The 20,239-nt window shown below is 37.5% G+C and overlaps 3 protein-coding genes across 5 annotated transcripts in view; 2 read left to right on the forward strand and 1 right to left on the reverse strand.

The window, feature by feature from the left end:
- The first annotated feature begins 1,210 nt into the window (after positions 1-1,210).
- On the forward strand, positions 1,211-16,283 carry LOC129001615 (E3 ubiquitin-protein ligase PPP1R11). The gene is made up of 3 exons (XM_054428978.1): positions 1,211-1,420; positions 13,276-13,384; positions 15,982-16,283. Exons 1-3 carry the CDS (start codon positions 1,334-1,336, stop codon positions 16,155-16,157), a joined length of 372 nt encoding a protein of 123 aa, XP_054284953.1. The 5' UTR covers positions 1,211-1,333; the 3' UTR covers positions 16,158-16,283.
- LOC129001614 (succinate--hydroxymethylglutarate CoA-transferase) lies at positions 8,377-11,145 on the forward strand. Its single transcript, XM_054428977.1, has 2 exons — positions 8,377-9,571; positions 10,080-11,145. The coding sequence occupies exons 1-2, from the start codon at positions 8,528-8,530 to the stop codon at positions 10,308-10,310; spliced, it is 1,275 nt and encodes a 424-aa protein (XP_054284952.1). The 5' UTR covers positions 8,377-8,527; the 3' UTR covers positions 10,311-11,145.
- Positions 16,284-17,786: 1,503 nt separating the features above from the next.
- The window catches only part of LOC128999739 (run domain Beclin-1-interacting and cysteine-rich domain-containing protein-like), a 30,117-nt gene continuing 27,664 nt past the window's right edge, over positions 17,787-20,239 (reverse strand). For 2 of the 3 annotated variants that reach the window (XM_054426396.1, XM_054426397.1), the window contains one exon: positions 17,787-19,669. In XM_054426396.1, the coding sequence (XP_054282371.1) occupies positions 19,460-19,669 (210 nt within the window). In that variant the 3' untranslated portion in view covers positions 17,787-19,459. The remainder of the gene's footprint in view (positions 19,670-20,239) is intronic. The other variant, XM_054426395.1, reaches the window with a different exon arrangement.

A 20,239-nucleotide genomic window follows, 5' to 3' on the forward strand; every position in this document is an offset into this window, starting at 1 on the left:
AAAAGATAGGTTAAGTGAACATTTAAAAGTTCATAAATAATTCATGCACGCAAAATATTTAATTGTTAATACCTAATAACAAATAATCAGCTTCAGCTCACTCACAACACTTTAATACTTTAATTTTCATAATCATAAAACACCTTTTCAAGCAGCTCAAGTCAAAAATAAACAAGCAGTAAAGAATAAACACCTCAAAACCACAATGCACAGTTCGCAACTGCAAACTGCAACTGTTGAAACGTTGAAACGAAACAACTATCTAAACAGGTCCAATTAAAGATATACAGTGAAGCTATTACACAAATAGCTGTTATCCTATGTCATGCTGTTGTGCATGTGGAAGCTGAGTAGCTCGTGGGTACAGACCCAGAACGTCGAGTAAAGCCCCCCACACACTACCAGACCAGACCTCCAGACCAGACCGTCTGGTCTGGCGTCTGGCACTTGTCTTGTGTGTGGGGCTGTCTGCAGACCGATTTTCTCGGACCAGACTGTCTGCGTGTCTGATGGTTGAACCCTCAGACAACAGACGGTCTGAGGTTCCCCCACCACTATTTTTGTCTGGTCTGTGAGTGTGTAGCGCTGTCTGTCAGACGGCCGACCATCGTGACAATCTTCATCCATTTGTTGGAGTTCTCACCACGGTCTCTCAATTACGAATTAGGACCGTCTGGTCTGGGAGTGTGTAGAGCCGTCCAAGACGGTCTGGTTGCAGCCAGACGGTCTGGTCTGGTAGTGTGTGGGGGGCTTAAGCCCCCCCACACACTACCAGACCAGACCTCCAGACCAGACCGTCTGGCTGCAACCAGACCGTCTTGGACGGCTCTACACACTCCCAGACCAGACGGTCTAACATTCGTAATTGAGAGACGGTGGTGAGAACTCCAACAAATGGATGAAGACTGTCACGATGGTCGGCCGTCTGACAGACAGCGCTACACACTCACAGACCAGACAAAAATAGTGGTGGGGGAACCTCAGACCGTCTGTGGTCTGAGGGTTCAACCATCAGACACGCAGACAGTCTGGTCCGAGAAAATCGGTCTGCAGACAGCCCCACACACGATAAGACAAGTGCCAGACGCCAGACCAGACGGTCTGGTCTGGAGGTCTGGTCTGGTAGTGTGTGGGGGGCTTAAAACAGCATGCTAGAACTTCTTGTTCTTGTTCTTCTTTTAACGTCAGTCCCACTCGTTACTCCCAACTCCCACTCGTCCTCGTCAGTCGTCAGTGTCACATTTATTGTGGTGGTTGTATACAAAATTAATTGTCACTTTCTTTTTACATTTCACTTATGCATACGCATGTCAATTTGTCATAGCTGAAGCTGATGGCGGAAATCGCTAATAATCTCAATCAAGTAGCTGAAAGTAACACCGTTACTGTTGTTGAGGAAGAAAATGCTAGCGCTCAGCAGGTCAGTTAGGCTTTATTATAATTTCAGTCTTTAGAGTAACATCAAGTCAAGATCTCAGTTATTCCATGTCTGTTCTGTTTGTGTGTTAAAGGTTGATAGATGTAAGCAGATCATCATTTCCCTTCATCAGTTCCCCCTGATAGTTTTTAAATATCAGCCTTTAGGCCTAGTGTAAAATTGGTTTAGAAGTTAACTTACCATTTGGGTAGCCTAGCCTATTTAGCCTGTGAACATTTAACTTAGACTTAGGTAAATGAACAGTTTATCCACTCATGTGATTTCTACAAACTTTAGTTTGTTTGGCTATATTAGAAAATTCCAAGCACTTTCCCCTGGCACTTTTCAAAGCAAACATCGTTTCCACTCTGAGATTTGTGTTTTAGATTGCCTTAAGTTATATAAGCTAGGCATTTGAGGTAGGGATGAGCATTGATAGGCCAACCATCAATGTTCAACATCGATGTCAACCATTACATTCGATTGTTCTGTTGTCGATTGATGACATTGTTGCAAAACCATAAAAAAACATTGATGTTTTATCAGTTTTTCGTCTGCATTTTGTACTCTCTAGTAATGAAAAACATCGATGTACAGTAACAAAAATATCGTTGGGTACACTTCCATATCTGTTAGCACTAAAAACCGAATGAGTAATATTGATTATTCGACTGTTTAATTCGATATATCGATCGATATTTCCATTCGGTTGTTTGTGCCAACAGATGTGGAAGTGTACCCATAGGCACTTGTGTGAACCTGGCAATAACTTGGCAATAAGTAGTACGCCCGCCCGCTAAAATCTATTGCTGGCCGTTTTGCGGCAAAATGCGACCGCGTAACATGAAACCGATGATGTCACCAGATAGAGGACAGTTAAACGGACACAACAGTATCAATATCATGTACCTGGGGAATAAGAAAGGGGGGTAAAGTCAGCAATAAGTAGTGGGCGCGCCCGAAAAAATCTATTGCCGGCCGTATTGCGGAAAAATACGTCCGCGAGCAATAATAACGACGATGCCAACAGATAGAGGACACTTCAACGGACACGACAGTATCAACATCATGTACCTGGGCAGTAATTTAGGGGGGGTAAAACCAGCAATAAGTAGTGGGCGCGCCCGAAAAAATCTATTCCCGAACGTATTGCGGAAAAATACGTCCGCGAGCAATAATAACGACGATGCCAACAGATAGAGTACACTTCAACGGACACGACAGTATCAACATCATGTACCTGGGGAGTAATTTAGGGGGGGTAAAACCAGCAATAAGTAGTGCGCGCGCCCGATAAAATCTATTGCTGGCCGTATTGCCGAAAAATACGTCCGCAAGCAATATTAACGACGATGCCAACAGATAGAGGACACTTCAACGGACACGACAGTATCAACATCATGTACCTGGGGAGTAATATAAGGGGGGTAAAACTAGCAATAAGTTGTGCGCGCGCCCTTTCAAATCTATTGCTGGCCGTATTGCGGAGAAATACGTCCGCGAGCAATAATAACGACGACGCCAACAGATAGAGGACACTTCAACGGACTTGACAGTATCAACATCATGTACCTGGGGAGTAATTTAGGGGGGGTAAAACCAGCAATAAATAGTGCGCGCGCCCGATAAAATTTATTGCTGGCCGTATTGCCGAAAAATACGTCCGCAAGCAATATTAACAATGATGCCAACAGATAGAGGACACTCCAACGGACACGACAGTATCAACATCATGTACCTGGGGAGTAATATAAGGGGGGTAAAACCAGCAATAAGTAGTGGGCGCGCCCGAAAAAATCTATTCCCGGCCGTATTGCGGAAAAATACGTCCGCGAGCAATAATAACGACGATGCCAAAAGATAGGGGACACTTCAACGGACACGACAGTATCAACTTCATGTACCTGGGGAGTAATTTAGGGGGGTAAAACTAGCAATAAGTTGTGCGCGCGCCCTTTCAAATCTATTGCTGGCCGTATTGCGGAGAAATACGTCCGCGAGCAATAATAACGACGACGCCAACAGATAGAGGACACTTCAACGGACTTGACAGTATCAACATCATGTACCTGGGGAGTAATTTAGGGGGGGTAAAACCAGCAATAAATAGTGCGCGCGCCCGATAAAATCTATTGCTGGCCGTATTGCCGAAAAATACGTCCGCAAGCAATATTAACAATGATGCCAACAGATAGAGGACACTCCAACGGACACGACAGTATCAACATCATGTACCTGGGGAGTAATATAAGGGGGGTAAAACCAGCAATAAGTAGTGGGCGCGCCCGAAAAAATCTATTCCCGGCCGTATTGCGGAAAAATACGTCCGCGAGCAATAATAACGACGATGCCAAAAGATAGGGGACACTTCAACGGACACGACAGTATCAACTTCATGTACCTGGGGAGTAATTTAGGGGGGGGTAAAACCAGCAATAAGTAGTGCGCGCGCCCGATAAAATCTATTGCTGGCCGTATTGCCGAAAAATACGTCCGCAAGCAATATTAACAATGATGCCAACAGATAGAGGACACTTCAACGGACACGAAAGTGTCAATATCATGTACCTGGGGAGTAATATAAGGGGGGTAAAACCAGCAATAAGTAGTGGGCGCGTCCGAAAAAATCTATTCCCGGCCGTATTGCAGAAAAATACGTCCGCGAGCAATAATAACGACGATGCCAAAAGATAGAGGACACTTCAACGGACACGACAGTATCAACATCATGTACCTGGGGAGTAATATAAGGGGGGTAAAACCAGCAATAAGGTGTGCGCGCGCCCTTTCAAATCTATTGCTGGCCGTATTGCGGAGAAATACGTCCGCGAGCAATAATAACGACGACGCCAACAGATAGAGGACACTTCAACGGAAACGACAGTATCAACTTCATGTACCTAGGGAGTAATTTAGGGGGGGTAAAACCAGCAATAAGTTATTGCTCGCGGACGTAATTTTCGGCAATACGGCCAGCAATAGATTTTATCGGGCGCGCGCACAACTTATTGCTGGTTTTACCCCCCTATATTACTCCCCAAGTACATGATATTGACACTGTCGTGTCCGTTGAAGTGTCCTCTATCTGTTGGCATCATTGTTAATATTGCTTGCGGACGTATTTTTCAGCAATACGGCCAGCAATAGATTTTATCGGGCGCCCGCACTACTTATTGCTGGTTTTACCCCGCTTATATTACTCCCCAGGTACATGATGTTGATACTGTCGTGTCCGTTGAAGTGTCCTCTATCTGTTGGCATCGTCGTTATTATTGCTCGCGGACGTATTTTTCCGCAATACGGCCGTGAATAGATTTTTTCGGGCGCGCCCACTACTTATTGCTGGTTTTACCCCCCCTAAATTACTCCCCAGGTACATGATGTTGATACTGTCGTGTCCGTTGAAGTGTCCTCTATCTGTTGGCATCGTCGTTATTATTGCTCGCGGACGTATTTTTCCGCAATACGGCCAGCAATAGATTTGAAAGGGCGCGCTCACAACTTATTGTTGGTTTTACCCCCCTTATATTACTCCCCAGGTACATGATGTTGATACTGTGGTGTCCGTTGAAGGGTCCTCTATCTGTTGGCGTCGTCGTTATTATTGCTCGCGGACGTATTTCTCCGCAATACGGCCAGCAATAGATTTGAAAGGGCGCGCGCACAACTTATTGCTGGTTTTACCCCCCTTATATTACTCCCCAGGTACATGATGTTGATACTGTCGTGTCCGTTGAAGTGTCCTCTATCTGTTGGCATCGTCGTTATTATTGCTCGCGGACGTATTTTTCCGCAATACGGCCGGGAATAGATTTTTTCGGGCGCGCCCACTACTTATTGCTGGTTTTACCCCCCCTAAATTACTCCCCAGGTACATGATGTTGATACTGTCGTGTCCGTTGAAGTGTCCTCTATCTGTTGGCATCGTCGTTATTATTGCTCGCGGACGTATTTTTCCGCAATACGGCCAGCAATAGATTTGAAAGGGCGCGCGCACAACTTATTGCTGGTTTTACCCCCCTATATTACTCCCCAGGTACATGATATTGACACTGTCGTGTCCGTTGAAGTGTCCTCTATCTGTTGGCATCATTGTTAATATTGCTTGCGGACGTATTTTTCGGCAATACGGCCAGCAATAGAATTTATCGGGCGCGCGCACTACTTATTGCTGGTTTTACCCCGCTTATATTACTCCCCAGGTACATGAAGTTGATACTGTGGTGTCCGTTGAAGGGTCCTCTATCTGTTGGCGTCGTCGTTATTATTGCTCGCGGACGTATTTCTCCGCAATACGGCCAGCAATAGATTTGAAAGGGCGCGCGCACAACTTATTGCTGGTTTTACCCCCCTTATATTACTCCCCAGGTACATGATGTTGATACTGTGGTGTCCGTTGAAGGGTCCTCTATCTGTTGGCGTCGTCGTTATTATTGCTCGCGGACGTATTTCTCCGCAATACGGCCAGCAATAGATTTGAAAGGGCGCGCGCACAACTTATTGCTGGTTTTACCCCCCTTATATTACTCCCCAGGTACATGATGTTGATACTGTCGTGTCCGTTGAAGTGTCCTCTATCTGTTGGCATCGTCGTTATTATTGCTCGCGGACGTATTTTTCCGCAATACGGCCAGCAATAGATTTTATCGGGCGCGCGCACTACTTATTGCTGGTTTTACCCCGCTTATATTACTCCCCAGGTACATGATGTTGACACTGTCGTGTCCGTTGAAGTGTCCTCTATCTGTTGGCATCGTCGTTATTATTGCTCGCGGACGTATTTTTCCGCAATACGGCCGGGAATAGATTTTTTCGGGCGCGCCCACTACTTATTGCTGGTTTTACCCCCCCTAAATTACTCCCCAGGTACATGATGTTGATACTGTCGTGTCCGTTGAAGTGTCCTCTATCTGTTGGCATCGTCGTTATTATTGCTCGCGGACGTATTTTTCCGCAATACGGCCGGCAATAGATTTCTTCGGGCGCGCCCACTACTTATTGCTGACTTTACCCCCCCTTTCTTATTCCCCAGGTACATGATATTGATACTGTTGTGTCCGTTAAACTGTCCTCTATCTGGTGACATCATCGGTTTCATGTTACGCGGTCGCATTTTGCCGCAAAACGGCCAGCAATAGATTTTTTCGGGCGCGCGCACTACTTATGGCTGGAGTTATTGCCAGGTTCACACCAATCCCATAGGCCTATCGGTAACCTACCATTGAACATCGATAGAAAAACATCGACTAAGTTATCGATGCTTATCCCTAATGTGAGGATGGAAGGTGGACCTTTCTGCGAATTTGGAGCTGTGATAGTTGTTTGACAATAGGCCTATATCACAAGTTCTCTGTGGAACTAACTGTACCCTAATGTTCATAAAATAGGTCTATTATTTGGTTTCAATTGAATAGCTTACAGACCAATAACTTCAAAGGTAAGTTAGGCCTACTCAATTCAATGTTTTATAACCAATACAAACAAAAAGGTATTAGGCCTAAATTGGACCCAAACATTAACTTACAATTTAACAAAGTTATCCAAGTTTGATCACCGCATAGGGTTCAAAAATGTATAAGTTAGGCATAGTTTCATCCCATTTTAGTCATAAAAAATTAAGTTATCTTAAGCTTATAGGATAAAAAAGAAACAGCTTTATTAATGTTTTGGTTATTGTTTTTATTCATATAATAAGAGGCCTAGTAGTTTATGGCCAGATTAAATTTGATTCGACCAAATTATAATTGATACATATGGACCTAATTGATATTTACTCCGACATCATATCACCAGGTTCTCTACAGAACTGTACCCTAGTTTAGGTTAAGGAACCAAACTGTTAGTTTATGTTAACTCCAGACCAAGTTAAATGTTTTAAAAATGTGTGACTTAAATGTGTTTTGCTCAATTAAAATACCGGGTAAGACACAACAAAATACTATTTCAAAAATGCAACATTGCGTTCCAGAAAAATAAATAGGTACCGTTAAAATTAACCTAATTGCAGACGGAAACGGTCATAATTCTCAACACAAGTTAGGTCCTAGAGTAATGTTTTAATATCAATCTAGACTATAGGTAAATGAAAACATTGACCAAGAATACGAATGTGCAATCATTGACCATGGAAGCCAATAGGCCTACAGGTTTATTATAAGTTATTATTACGTTCCTTGTCTACTGGGTGTTTCAATTAATACTATTGAGAGTCCTTTTTTACAGAAAAAGCAATGTTTTATTTATTTTATACAATTTTAGTTTATTACCTCGTGTAGGTAGGTACAGCTGTAGGTATCTTGTAGACATAACTTTTAAATTAGCCTAAATTCAATAAGGTGTCCCAAGTAGCTAGTAGCTTAGTCTAATTGCTGAAAAACTCGAATACTTTTAAAAGTTTGATTTACTACCGTACCTAATTGACTAATAAATCCTAAAAATGAGGCCTAGTTTTATTCACATAATAATAATTGTAAATTGTCAGGACCACCGATTTTGATTGGACACCCCAATTGGAGAGAAACGAGAGTCCTATTAGCTTCAGTACAACAGAAATCAAAATTCTGCAGGCTACCTATTTTTACAGATGCTAAATGTGGATGTGTTCATGGCAGGATCAGACTGCCAAGTGTCTCATTATTGAGTCAACTGTACTCGTAAATAATATTCGCTAAGTCATGAGGCCTAACCAAGTTACAAAAATAATGATGTAAAATGTACATTAGATAATTAAATTAAGAAGGCAAACTAAGGGTTGATTTAATTTAACATCTCTAGTTATTATAAAATCGAAAAACCGTTCATAGTACCTTAAGCTACCGTATATAATATTGCTAAACCATTAGAAGTGCTGCAAAATTTGACTATCTAGCTGTAATTTGATAATAATCAACTAAGTTATTTGTAAAACCTAGGTCTACAACTTATTGCATTAACTAACCTATCTGAAATTTTTGTATGCAGACATTTTTATGATAACATAAAACTACTTGGCATACTTGTTTTTTTTTATCTAGGCTATTTACAGGATGGACTAGAATGTGCCGCATGAATGCATTAGATTGATGTTATTATTTCAGGTATATTTTAGCCACTAAAGCATGTGTAGCATGCATGCTGAAAGGAAGGAGTACAAGAAAACTGATATGTGGATCGTACAAAGGTTTCAACTATTTTTCTACATCCGATCTTGGTAGCCCATTAAGTGGTGTAAGGATTATTGACTTGACTCGAATAGTAGCTGGTCCATTTTGTACCATGATTTTAGGAGATTTAGGAGCAGAAGTTTACAAGATTGAGCAGCCTGAAGGGGGAGACGAAGCTAGAAAATGGGGCCCTCCCTACGTTAAAGAATCGGAGCTTACCTGCTACTTTGTGTGCCTTAACAGAAATAAGAAAAGTGTTTGTGTAAATTTGAAAACTCCCGAGGGCGTAGAAGTTATCAACGATTTAGCAAAAGTCAGTGATGTACTGATTGAAAACTTTGTCCCCGGTAAGTTAGATGACCTAGGTATTGGTTACAACTCACTAAAAAAGATAGCTCCTCATCTTATATACCTCTCTCTGACTGGGTACGGCTCAAAAGGACCTTACAGCAAGAGACCTGGGTACGACGTGATCGCTGCCTCCATCGGTGGACTCCTGCACATCACAGGCCCAGAAAACGGAGATCCATGCAAGCCTGGGGTAGCCATGACTGACTTGGCGACCGGACTGTTTGCACACGGAGCAATACTAGCAGCTCTGCTACATAGAGCAAAGACAGGCAGAGGGCAGAAAATTGACTGCAATCTTCTCTCAACACAAATAGCCAGTTTAATAAACATTGGATCCAACTATCTCAATGCTGGGAAAGAAGCTAAGAAGTGGGGGACAGCACATGAGAGTATCGTGCCTTATGAAACATTTGCTACTGCTGATGGTTATCTGACTGTAGGAACAGGTTCAGATCAACAGTTTAAATCACTTTGTCAGAGAATTAATCTTGTCGAGCTGTATAAAGATGTGAGGTTTGCAACCAACAAGGAACGGGTTAAGAACCGAAAGGCTTTAATAAGACAATTAATAAACGTTTTTATATCAAAGTCCACAGCAGAATGGCTGAAGACTTTGGAGGGTTCTGCTTTTCCTTATGGACAAGTGAATACACTATCTCAGGTTGGTAACTATTGATTAATTTAGGCTAAATAACTCCTTATAGGAACTCTTTATCATTAATCCAATAATAATATGTTAAATAAGAATTCTACCATTTTGTTAATAAGATCAATGTTTATAAATTAATTCATGTATGCTGTAGCTTAGGATGTATTTTATTGCTCAAGGAATAAAGCATTTCTGTTGATCTTAAAAAAATGTAACTAGACCTCTTGTCAGTGTTAAGGATAAACTTTCTCTTTTGTATGGACTTATTGTAATACAATGTCAATGTAGAGAAAGTAATGCAATAGTTTCCTCATATTGTCCTTATAATCTTAAACATTGACATTCACCGGCTTATTTTCATAAAGATGGTGAGTGGTTGTTTTGTTTCTTAATCAACAAAAATGTGCCTTTTTAAATTTATTCAGACAACTTCTAAAACTTAAATCAACATATTTTCTATGTAGTCTTCTGAAGAGTTAGCATGTTTCCTTCAAAGTTTCAAGACGATTAATGTTTCCAGGTGTTTGAGGATGAGCACGTGAAGGCCATAGAGCTAGTCCAGGATGTGAAGCTGGTAGATGGATCTACTGTGAAACTTGTCGGACCACCAGTGGAATATTCTGACAGCACAAATTGTATACACTCCCCTCCACCTCTTCTGGGAGAGCATACAGACCATGTTTTGTCACAAGTGCTGAATTATTCGCCAGAAAAAATCGGAGAACTGAAAAAGAATGGCCATATAAAGTAAATCAAAATGACCGGGATACTGGATATGGGATGTGGAGCGAGTGCCGTCCTATTCTTTGCTGTGGGGTCATGAACTGTCAAAACCGTCAGGTTGGCCCGAGTGCCGTTTGACTCCCCAGAGCGTAAGAGTGATTCAGGGGTTTTAGTGGAAGGGGTGTAGTGGGCAGGAGGTAAAAAAGACCGGAAACAGTTTCTTAACCGGGCTACCCTAATATCGATTAAAAATATTGATTCTATTAGTAAACCTTCATAACATTTTTTCATAATCAGCAAGTTTGGTTAGGTTAGGTTTTATAGGTTGTATTTGCTAGGTTGTGGCAATAGTTTGATTTAATTTGACCAATTTGTTTATTTCGTACTAAGCCATCAACATGTCTTACAAAAACATGTACCTCAGATGCTGACATGTAATGTGCTGACATTACCTTCCTGTAGCATCAACCCTAAGTAGGTTACTCATTAAAATCAATGTTATTTATAAAGGAAATAAATCTAAAAAATTTAGGGGAACATTATTGCGCAAAATCCAACCAGGTAAATGAAAATTCGCTTAGTCTGCATTCTGCAGGTTTGCTGTGGCAAGGTATCATACTATGATTGTTAAAATATCATAAAAGATGCTATAGCTCACAATAAGCTGCCTATTCAGTCCTTGGTTTGGTTAAAAGTTGGTGTAATGGACAGAAACCAGTGATTGACTTATGCACACTCCATCAGTGGCTCAATTAAACAATATATTTACTTGTCTGTAAACAAATTTAAATGTTGAAATGCTACCAAAAATTTAACATTATTCCTGTATGTAGTGTTATAGTTTAAACTAATATCCAAACTAATCAAGCACCTTGAAATTGTTTTCCTCTTTTAGCGAGAAAACAGATAAGCTTAATGGAAATTTTCAAGTGTTTGTTCTGTTTAAACACTGTCCATGTTTCATTGTATAGTTATAGTTATACTGTACTAGCATTTTCCCAGTATCCAATAGTCAATGACAGTACCTAGTAGTATTTTTTTATGAATACTCCATAAACGAACCATTAATATAGATTTAGTTCTACCCCCCGTTAGATTAATTTTTGGTTTGGATTTTCATTTTTTTTTTTGGGAAAATTGAGCTTTGATTGCCCCATCCAGAGTATTATTAAATGTAATGCAGAACACGGTCACATTATTCTCTGCCGTGTTTAGGGCAGAGAATAATGTAGTAATTTAGGGGAATGTAGTAAAAACAAATATATTAATCCATTTATATCAGTTAGTTTATTACAAATCAAATCATGAAGTTAAATTATGCTATTGGACCATGGAATAAATCACCCATCTATTATCTATTCATTGTCAAGCATTCTAAAGAATGGTTTAAATCACACAAGGCATAGTTTGAAATTTACTTACCTCTAAGTAAAAAAATAAATTTTCTCCCTGTAAACAGAATTGCTATAGCCTACTTCAGTAAGCACTAACTTACCTTTCAAGTTTTAAATCTACCTTAAATTGTGTTTGTACTTTTTAAGTGAGAAACATATGAAGATGGACTGATTATTTCAGTAAATTTATTGTTTTCTGATGATTAGCTAAATATTGTCATCCATTCCCAACCTTATGGACTTCTTAAGTAATTCCTTGGCAATATTTAATTAAGAAACCCTGTGGGATAAAAAAAATCTACCTGTTGTAATATTTTCAGATTTTCAAGGAGTGTGTTTGCCGAAAACAGAAAGCAAACTGTTTTAGTGCTTTATCTTGTGTAGTGATTACATTTATTTAATGATTAGATATCTCAAAACGTTACATCATATCAAGTCAAAAATCTTATGAAAAGTAATTAACCTGTAAATTAAGTGGCTATTGGTTTTGCAAACTACAGTAGGTTAATTGAGGGAAATTTCTAAAAAAAATCTAAGGGATTGGTCTAAACCCTACTATCTGGTTACTATCTGTGACCTGTTGTTAGATAGAGTCATTAATTAATATCTAAATGACAAATGCTATTGTTTTTATTAATATTTGATCCAACATAAAAATTTGTTTAAACTTAATAGGTATATATTTTTCAACTGTATTCTTATGTAATTATTTAGTTTAGTTTTTGTAGTTTATCCTCCAAAAGTGTAAATTACAAAACAGGTGTAAAAAAGGTAGTTAGTTACAATAAAATCGATAAATCAATGTATAATGCTAAAAACTGTAATATAATAAAAAGTGTTATTTTTCCACAAAACCAAGTAATTTTTATTAACCTTATTTTTCACATACTAATATAAAACTTTTGAGAAATATTTCTTAGTTAAGAATCAAAATGTAATTAAAGTTATCATGGGCTTTCTACTATAAAATATTATAAAACTGATAAGAATTAATTTTCATGTAACAATTAATTAATGATTTGATCCTTTCATGGTAAGCTACTCTAACAATTACGTTTAGGCTATACTGCAGAAAGGACTTAAAAATAAAGTAGTGTCCAGTTTAAAAAAATCATATTTTGGTATCCAGTACTACGTAAATGTTAAATGTAATGCATTGTGGTGGCCTACAACCTTTGATTACTACCCTTAGGAAGAATAATTTAGGTTCTGTAATGTTTGGTGTCTCAACCAAGACCATAAAATATGTCATAAATACAAAAAAGTTAATCTATGTCACTTGGTAGTTCTAATATAATGGAATCGCTTTGTTATACAGGGCGTTTATATAACACCCTGTATAATTGAAGTTTATAAAATGTTTTTACAAAAAAGATGGCCTTTTTTATAAATGCTGTACCCTGGATTGTTGATTGACCAATTAGTTGTTTTAAAGGAAATTTTATCTTAACTGACGTAAGAAAACAACTCCTAAGGCTTGGTTATGCTAGAAGTGTCATAACTCAAAAAAGTGGCTAATTTTAAATCTTTAACTTGTATGTTTTTATTGGTTAAGAAATTGATGTGGCAGCTCAATGCTAATTATATCCTTCTTTCCAGGATCTCCCAACATTGCGGTTGAGGCTTAAAAAACCTAAATCCAAGAAACAAGTAAAATGGGGTGAAGACACAGTTGATAATGAACACTTAAATAAGAAAAAATCCAAATGTAAGTAAATGAAATAGACCCATCTAACCTTAAGTTGGTACAATGACTCTTGTGTTATTTTACAAAACAAAAAAAAAACATTTTCTTTAATTAAGCACAATGGTTTTAATGGTTTTTGGTCCATCAGAATATAACATCTTGAATGGAATAAACCTGTGAATCGGAAATAAATCTGCTTTTAACTTAATGTCAGCCAGCTTAACAGGACAATACAAGCAAGACTACATTTATATTTTCTAGTTCTCAATTTTAGAGGGTGGATTATATACCATAGTCTTCTCTAGTACACAAGGCCGCGGCGAGCGAAAACTCGCAAGTCGCATCTGAGTCTTGGCGCGCGATCGTCTTACCACAATAGTGAATCGAGGAGTCGCGTACCGACTTACTTATTCGTGCTTCTACTACCTTTAATCATTAGTTATGACATTGAACTTGTTACTACACCATGCCAGATAAATGTGTTGTGCCAGGGTGAAAGAATAATTACAAAAGCTCATTTAAAACTCAAAATACATACAGAGTTTTAAGATTCCAAGATATCCGACGCGTAAGCAACAATGGTTTCCTGCTATTCCTCGGTCAGATAGATACCTTCAAATATTCTCATGAAACATTATCACGAATATGACCTCATTTTTTAATTAAAATATAAGAATATAAAGACAATGAATGATGTATATTTAAATAGACACGAGAAGCTAGTTTCAGGTGAGAATGCAATACCTAGACTTATTTCCTAATCTACCTCTGTTAAATGCAGCTGATACATAAACAAAATAACTACCACTTCAAAAAATTAACCGGTGTTTCGATTTAAGTGCTAGCACAGACTATAGACCATTAATTTAGTTTGAGTATGAGTATAAAAAGTAAAAGTATCAGGGCATAAAATAACATGTTAACTGGGCGACACAAGTGTTGCCTAGTGCTGAGATTTTGTCGCCCAGTGGGAATATGGTTGGTACCGGCATATTTTTTTTAATGATTCACATTGTATGAGAATTTAAAGTAAAAAAAAATTACATTGTGTAAATATTTTAGAGTAGGCCTACTCTCAGCTTCCGTCTAGTAAACGAGTGATTAACATGCTTGATTTTGGCCCGAAAAGTTTTGAAGCGAGCCTTGGCCTGTTACAACGTTCTAGAATACGTAATTAAGTGAGATTATATGGACTATTTACAAGCAAATATAATCGGAAAATTCATTAAAAGATACGTAGAAATGTGTGATTTTCACTTTAATTTATGCAAAAATATTCCGGGGAGAACCCCTGTACCCCCCTTTTTGCTGAGGGGTGGAAAAACAATACCCTCGACCCCCCGGTAAGTCCGGTGCCGCTGTCGCCCAGTGGAGATCCCTTAAAATATGCTGTGAAAAGAATTGTTAATTGTTTTATTAATTTTAATTATTTTATTTTATTATATTATTTTATAATTATTATTTATAATTTTATTTAATTATATTATTTAATTATTATTTGTTTAACCCTCCGAGGGTCACGCGTCGAGTTTAAGACGCACAACACACTTTGTGTAGGGTCACGCGTCGAGTTTAAGACGCACAAACATCGTTTACGGCGAAGGCTCTATGACTGACTGAATCGGATTGAACTGGATCGAGTTAGGTATCGTTCTTTCCGTAATATTCTAAGCTTTCTCCAGAGGTCTGTCTCTAAGCGCTATTCATTTTAGTTCCGAAAATATTGTAGCAGACAGCTGACATGCGTGTATTTGTAAACAGCTAGGTTCCCCCGGACCGATGACTGATGTGTTTTATTACGTTTATCATTGTTTTAGTGTTAAAAATCAAAAGTAGTGATATACGTGGTGCATTATAAGAAGATTTAAGTGGTTTTGAAGTGCTGGTTGATGATCCTGAAGAAGTAGGTAGTGATATTGATGTAAATTATCAGCCAGATTCCTAGCTATGGTTAGGCTATGCATTCTTAGCTAAACGCTATGTACTGAAATCCGTTTTTCGCTCATAACTTATTTATTTGATAACTTACCTCGCTATATGATTATATATTTGTAATCCTCATTAAATTTAGAACAAAGTGGCTATTTTCAAATATTTATAGGCCTATAATTTATACAATTTCATTGAGCGCGAACTTATTTTTTTTTTGAAAATTTTTGAAATTATATTTTTTTTTACCTAAAATTTTTTTTTTTTTAAATGTTCCTTATGTTTTATATATAATATTGAAGCCCATGATTTTCCAAACAAAATGGTATATAGAACATTAGAATTAACATTGTTTTAAGCTTCTCAGATCCGTTTTAATAAAACCTTGCAAAGGGGCCAAAAATAGGTGGACATTAAGGCCTAAACTATGGACACTCGGAGGGTTAATTAATTTTAATAAACTATTTATTATTATCTGTATTTTTGTACATAACCAGGAGAGTAAAAAAGTGTTGTATTCAAGTTTTGAGATACTAGATTTAATTTTTTATGTTTTGGTTTTGCATTCTATATTTTCTGGTTTTGACCATCTACTTTTGCCACTTGAAACACAAATAACCTTGTATACTGATGTAGTAGACGTTTACAACGACGTTAACCTAACGTTTATAATATTCCTTTTATTTCAGGTTGCTGCATTTACAACAAGCCTAGGGCGTTTGGTGAGAGTTCGGACAGTGAAGATGACGACGAGTGTGACAACTGTCACGGGCATGTTGAGAGGCGGAAAAAAGCTCGAGGTGAAGGGGGTGGGGACCAAGACACCGCCCCTACCTCTACCCCTCCCCCTCTGGTACCTGCCTAGACTCCATATCTTAGCCACACACTGTATTTTGTACTGATCACCCATTCTTGTGTAGATTACTATTATACTGTATACACCATTGTATTTTTAGGCTTTTAAATTATAATATAAGTTATTGTCAGATCATAGACGTATCTTTTAATACCTTGTTCATGTTCTGTTCACTTGTCTGTTTAACTTCTTGATCAGCATTGTACGTGTTATTAAATTTACGGAAAGTAAATAAAAGAAGCGTCTTATAACACTTAAAACATATATTTACGCTTATACTGTTACTCACAAGACGGTAAATATACAAAAAAGATGGTAAGTGGTGATCGATTTCAATCGGACACTCCAATCATCATCAGACCCAATAGGCGAATTAATAGGCCAATTCGCCTATTGGGTCTGATGATGATTGGAGTGTCCAATCAAAATCGATCACCACTTACCATCTTTTTTGTATATTTACCGTCTTGTGAGTAACAGGATTTGCGTAAATATATGTTTTAAGCGTTATAAGACGTCTCTTTTATTTACTTTCCGCTTGTCTGTCAATGATTTGGGTGACCATGAATTCTTCAATAATGTAGCACCCGATATTAAGCACTCAATCTTAATGGCTATTCTACCCGACCGATTTTCATGATTTAGGTCTCAAATTGAAGGTATGCACGCACAGATTTCTCATCAAGCGTCGACATATATTTATCTACAGTCCCACTCGACATATATGTAACTGAAATTTTCTCCCCATGTATTTCTTATGGGAGTTAAATTTGGTTTTTCTTTCCGAGTTTGTTTGGCTTTTCTACCCATTTTCATTATTGAGGTCTCAAATTGGAAGTATGCATTCCCAGATTTCACATCAAGCATTGGCATATATTTATCTACTGTATTACAAAAAACATAAATTTGATTTTTTTTTAAATTCTTACTTCAATTTAAGATGTATTTAATCAGTTACAATATACATAATCCTATATATTTGGTATAAGAAAATTCAGTGAAATACCGGCTTTCATTTAAGATATTAGATGAGTTTTAAGCAAACGTTTAAGTTAAGTTCCAAGATACTGTATTACTGAATTAAAAATCAAATAAATATATAGAATGGAGAGGACACAGCTAACTCACCTGATGAAAGGTTGCAGATGAGTCAAAGAACACATAAAACACACACATAACAAAGAACTTATGTGTTCTTTGACTCGTCTGCAACCTTTCATCAGGTGAGTTAGCTGTGTCCTCTCCATCCTATATGATGCTGTGGAGCAGCATGGGTCCTCTAGTAGTAGGTATATTGGAAATGTTAATCGGCAGTTCTTTTAACTTCATTCCCCCCCCCCTCTTTTTTCTGATTTAAATTGGCTGTCACAAGTTCGCTGGTTTTTTGATTAGAAGATTTCTTCCTTTTAGAATTTTTATATGATTTGGAAAAAGAAGGGAACATAAAATTTATTTTGTTAGATTTATTTAATCAACAATAATAGTATAAACAATAAACATATTTATTAACACTTTTATATTAAATATTTAAATTCGTAACTATATTAAAGTTATAAAACTAACGAAATATTATTTGCATGAAAGTGTATAAAAGTTAAACATGATGATTGTGTAATAATATCAAAAATATTAAAATGAAAACTTGCGAACTTAGTTAATTATAATTAATTATAAAATAAGTTCATTCTTAAAACTTAGATGTCAATGTTTATGTTCAAAATTGTATTACAGTAATCTAAAAATATTAAGTGATGTGATACGAGAATTCACTCGTAGTTTGTTGTTAGAATATAGTATAAAAATAAAACACAATTGTACAATAGGATAGGCGTTTCACAAGACAGCTAACAATAACAATACAATTATAGTTGCCTAATGTAGGCTACCTTGCAACCTCAGAGCTAGGAAAGACCTGATCTACACAAACGTTCACATTATGGCAGTCAAAAAGCACCAACTTTGATATGACTTTGGGACGGTGCAAAACAGAACAGACCAATTTCGATAAACTAGTTTACTGTATTAGAGGTTCACTAACAGTTTTTTCATCCCGCAGTGCTTAACCTACTGGCCAAACCAAACACATACATTCTAGAGGAATCTGTAAACGTAACTACAGTAGGCACTCTTTTGATTTATATAACATCAAATGAACTGACATCGGTTGATCCTTCCTGTCACAAGGAATTCATTTTAAAAGGAATAGTGTTTTAAAAATCTGCTTACTGCAATTAAGTTATTAAATATTAGCTGACCCCCTAAAACATCTCTTTTGTTTATTAAGGTCCCATTTATGTTGGTATTTTTATAGTAACATAGTAAATAACTAATATGTTAACTTTCTGTTAAAATGACTAAAACTAGTTATTCAGTTTAACCAAAATCCTTAAAATGGTGGATAAAAGAGTACCTACTGTACACACCAGTCTTTTTGTTGGAAGGCTATAAATGCCTTTAGCTAAGTGTCTTCAAATATATTGAATTACAACTAACTGTAGTGAGTGAAGGCATGAGACAACAGTCAGATTTTGCCGTGGCATCTTATTTTGATTTGAGTACTTTATGGCAGAAAACTTTGATCCAAAATAAATCGAACCACACATTAATTGAAGGTAGCTAAATTATCCTACAATGCAGCTAGTTTATTAATTACTATCTCAATCGTATACCTATATAGTAATATAGGTACAATATTCGTAAATATTTTAACTCTTTACCTGCAAGTCCATTAAAAAGTTGTAATTTCTGATACAATGTAGACCTAAGTGAGTTAACAAGAGCTGCTCATACCAAATGTGCAATTATACTTAACAGATCATATCACAGTATTGTAATCCTCACCCTCCAATTAGTTTTACAATAATCCAGCTTCGTTTGTAAAGTAACGGATTAAGAGCAAATCATTAGCATACAATAATAAACCAAGCAATAAAATAAAAATAAAATAACCTAACATATCAAAAGTTAAGATCATTTTAACTTACTTCTTCTGCATCTTTGGTACCGCTAGAATAACATTTTGATAGAATATGATAACAGGTTGGTTTACTTAAACTATATATAATTTGTTCTAAACCACAGAAGGAAAAAGAAAAGTAACACAAAATTCAATTAACATACTCTATCCAGCCTAACCAAATTATTAACTCCTTAATACATCAGGCCAGGCCTTTTATAGTATTTGATTGATAACTCACATTGAGCAAAATCTTGATATTTTTTCATTTATCACTTTTCATAAGCTACCAGGTAAATCACAGACAGTGTTACGACAAATTCTCAGTCTTCCTTGGATGGAACTTCAGTCTTCGCTATGACACTTCAACAGGTGATGTGAGGATGGAGTTCTTTCTCTTGGTCAGTCTGAAGCATCTACCACAAGCAGTGGTGCCGACCTTGTAGCAGTCAGAGTGGAAACAGTTGCCACAGCTGTTACACCTGTCCACCTTCATCAGCTGCCAGGGGAATATCACCTCGGGTTTGTTGCACACCTCACAGACGAACCCTCGTCCTTGGCACAACTGCAATTACAAGGAAATTGTGATTAAGATTAGATGTTACACTTTCAATTTTGAGGTTTTTGTTTACAAACTATTTGAGTATGGATAGAAGGAGACATTCCATTCACATGTTAAGTTGTAGTCAGTCTTTGAATGAAAATGGACATACAGTGAGCATCGATTACTCAAAGCCCGATCATCCGAAACATCAAAACCAAAAGGCCGTTACTTGGTGTGGTGTTGCCATGATCGCATGAAACGATCAGCGGTGATGAAGCAACCGCATGATATTCTCACATGCGTTGCTGCTATTCCAAGAACCAACAGTGGTGACGCAAACACCACAATATATACTCTTGAGCGTTGCTACAATTGCAGGAGACAGTCAACAATCTGTTTTGCATGTATACATTTCAATCTCTATTTTAGCAATCAAAGTTAAAATAAAAATTATGTATATAATTTTCACTATCATTCACCAACTATCTAAAAAAAACCTTTATTCGAACACCCCAGATCCCCGATTGCTTTGGATAATCGACCCTCTACTGTAGGCTAATTGAATTGAGTTATTCACAGAGTGCACAAATG

Source organism: Macrosteles quadrilineatus, unplaced genomic scaffold (genome assembly GCF_028750875.1).
Source record: "Macrosteles quadrilineatus isolate MER2022 unplaced genomic scaffold, UCM_ALF_1.0 Scaffold_8__2_contigs__length_117827958, whole genome shotgun sequence".
Classification (NCBI taxonomy): Eukaryota; Metazoa; Arthropoda; class Insecta; order Hemiptera; family Cicadellidae; genus Macrosteles; species Macrosteles quadrilineatus.

Coding starts and splice junctions, on each gene's coding strand:
- LOC129001615 (XM_054428978.1), top strand. CDS start 1,334: ATGGCGGAAATCGCTAATAATCTCAATCAAGTAGCTGAAAGTAACACC. Junction 1,421..13,275: donor AAAATGCTAGCGCTCAGCAG/GTCAGTTAGGCT, acceptor CCTTCTTTCCAG/GATCTCCCAACATTGCGGTT. Junction 13,385..15,981: donor AAATAAGAAAAAATCCAAAT/GTAAGTAAATGA, acceptor CTTTTATTTCAG/GTTGCTGCATTTACAACAAG.
- LOC129001614 (XM_054428977.1), top strand. CDS start 8,528: ATGCTGAAAGGAAGGAGTACAAGAAAACTGATATGTGGATCGTACAAA. Junction 9,572..10,079: donor AAGTGAATACACTATCTCAG/GTTGGTAACTAT, acceptor TAATGTTTCCAG/GTGTTTGAGGATGAGCACGT.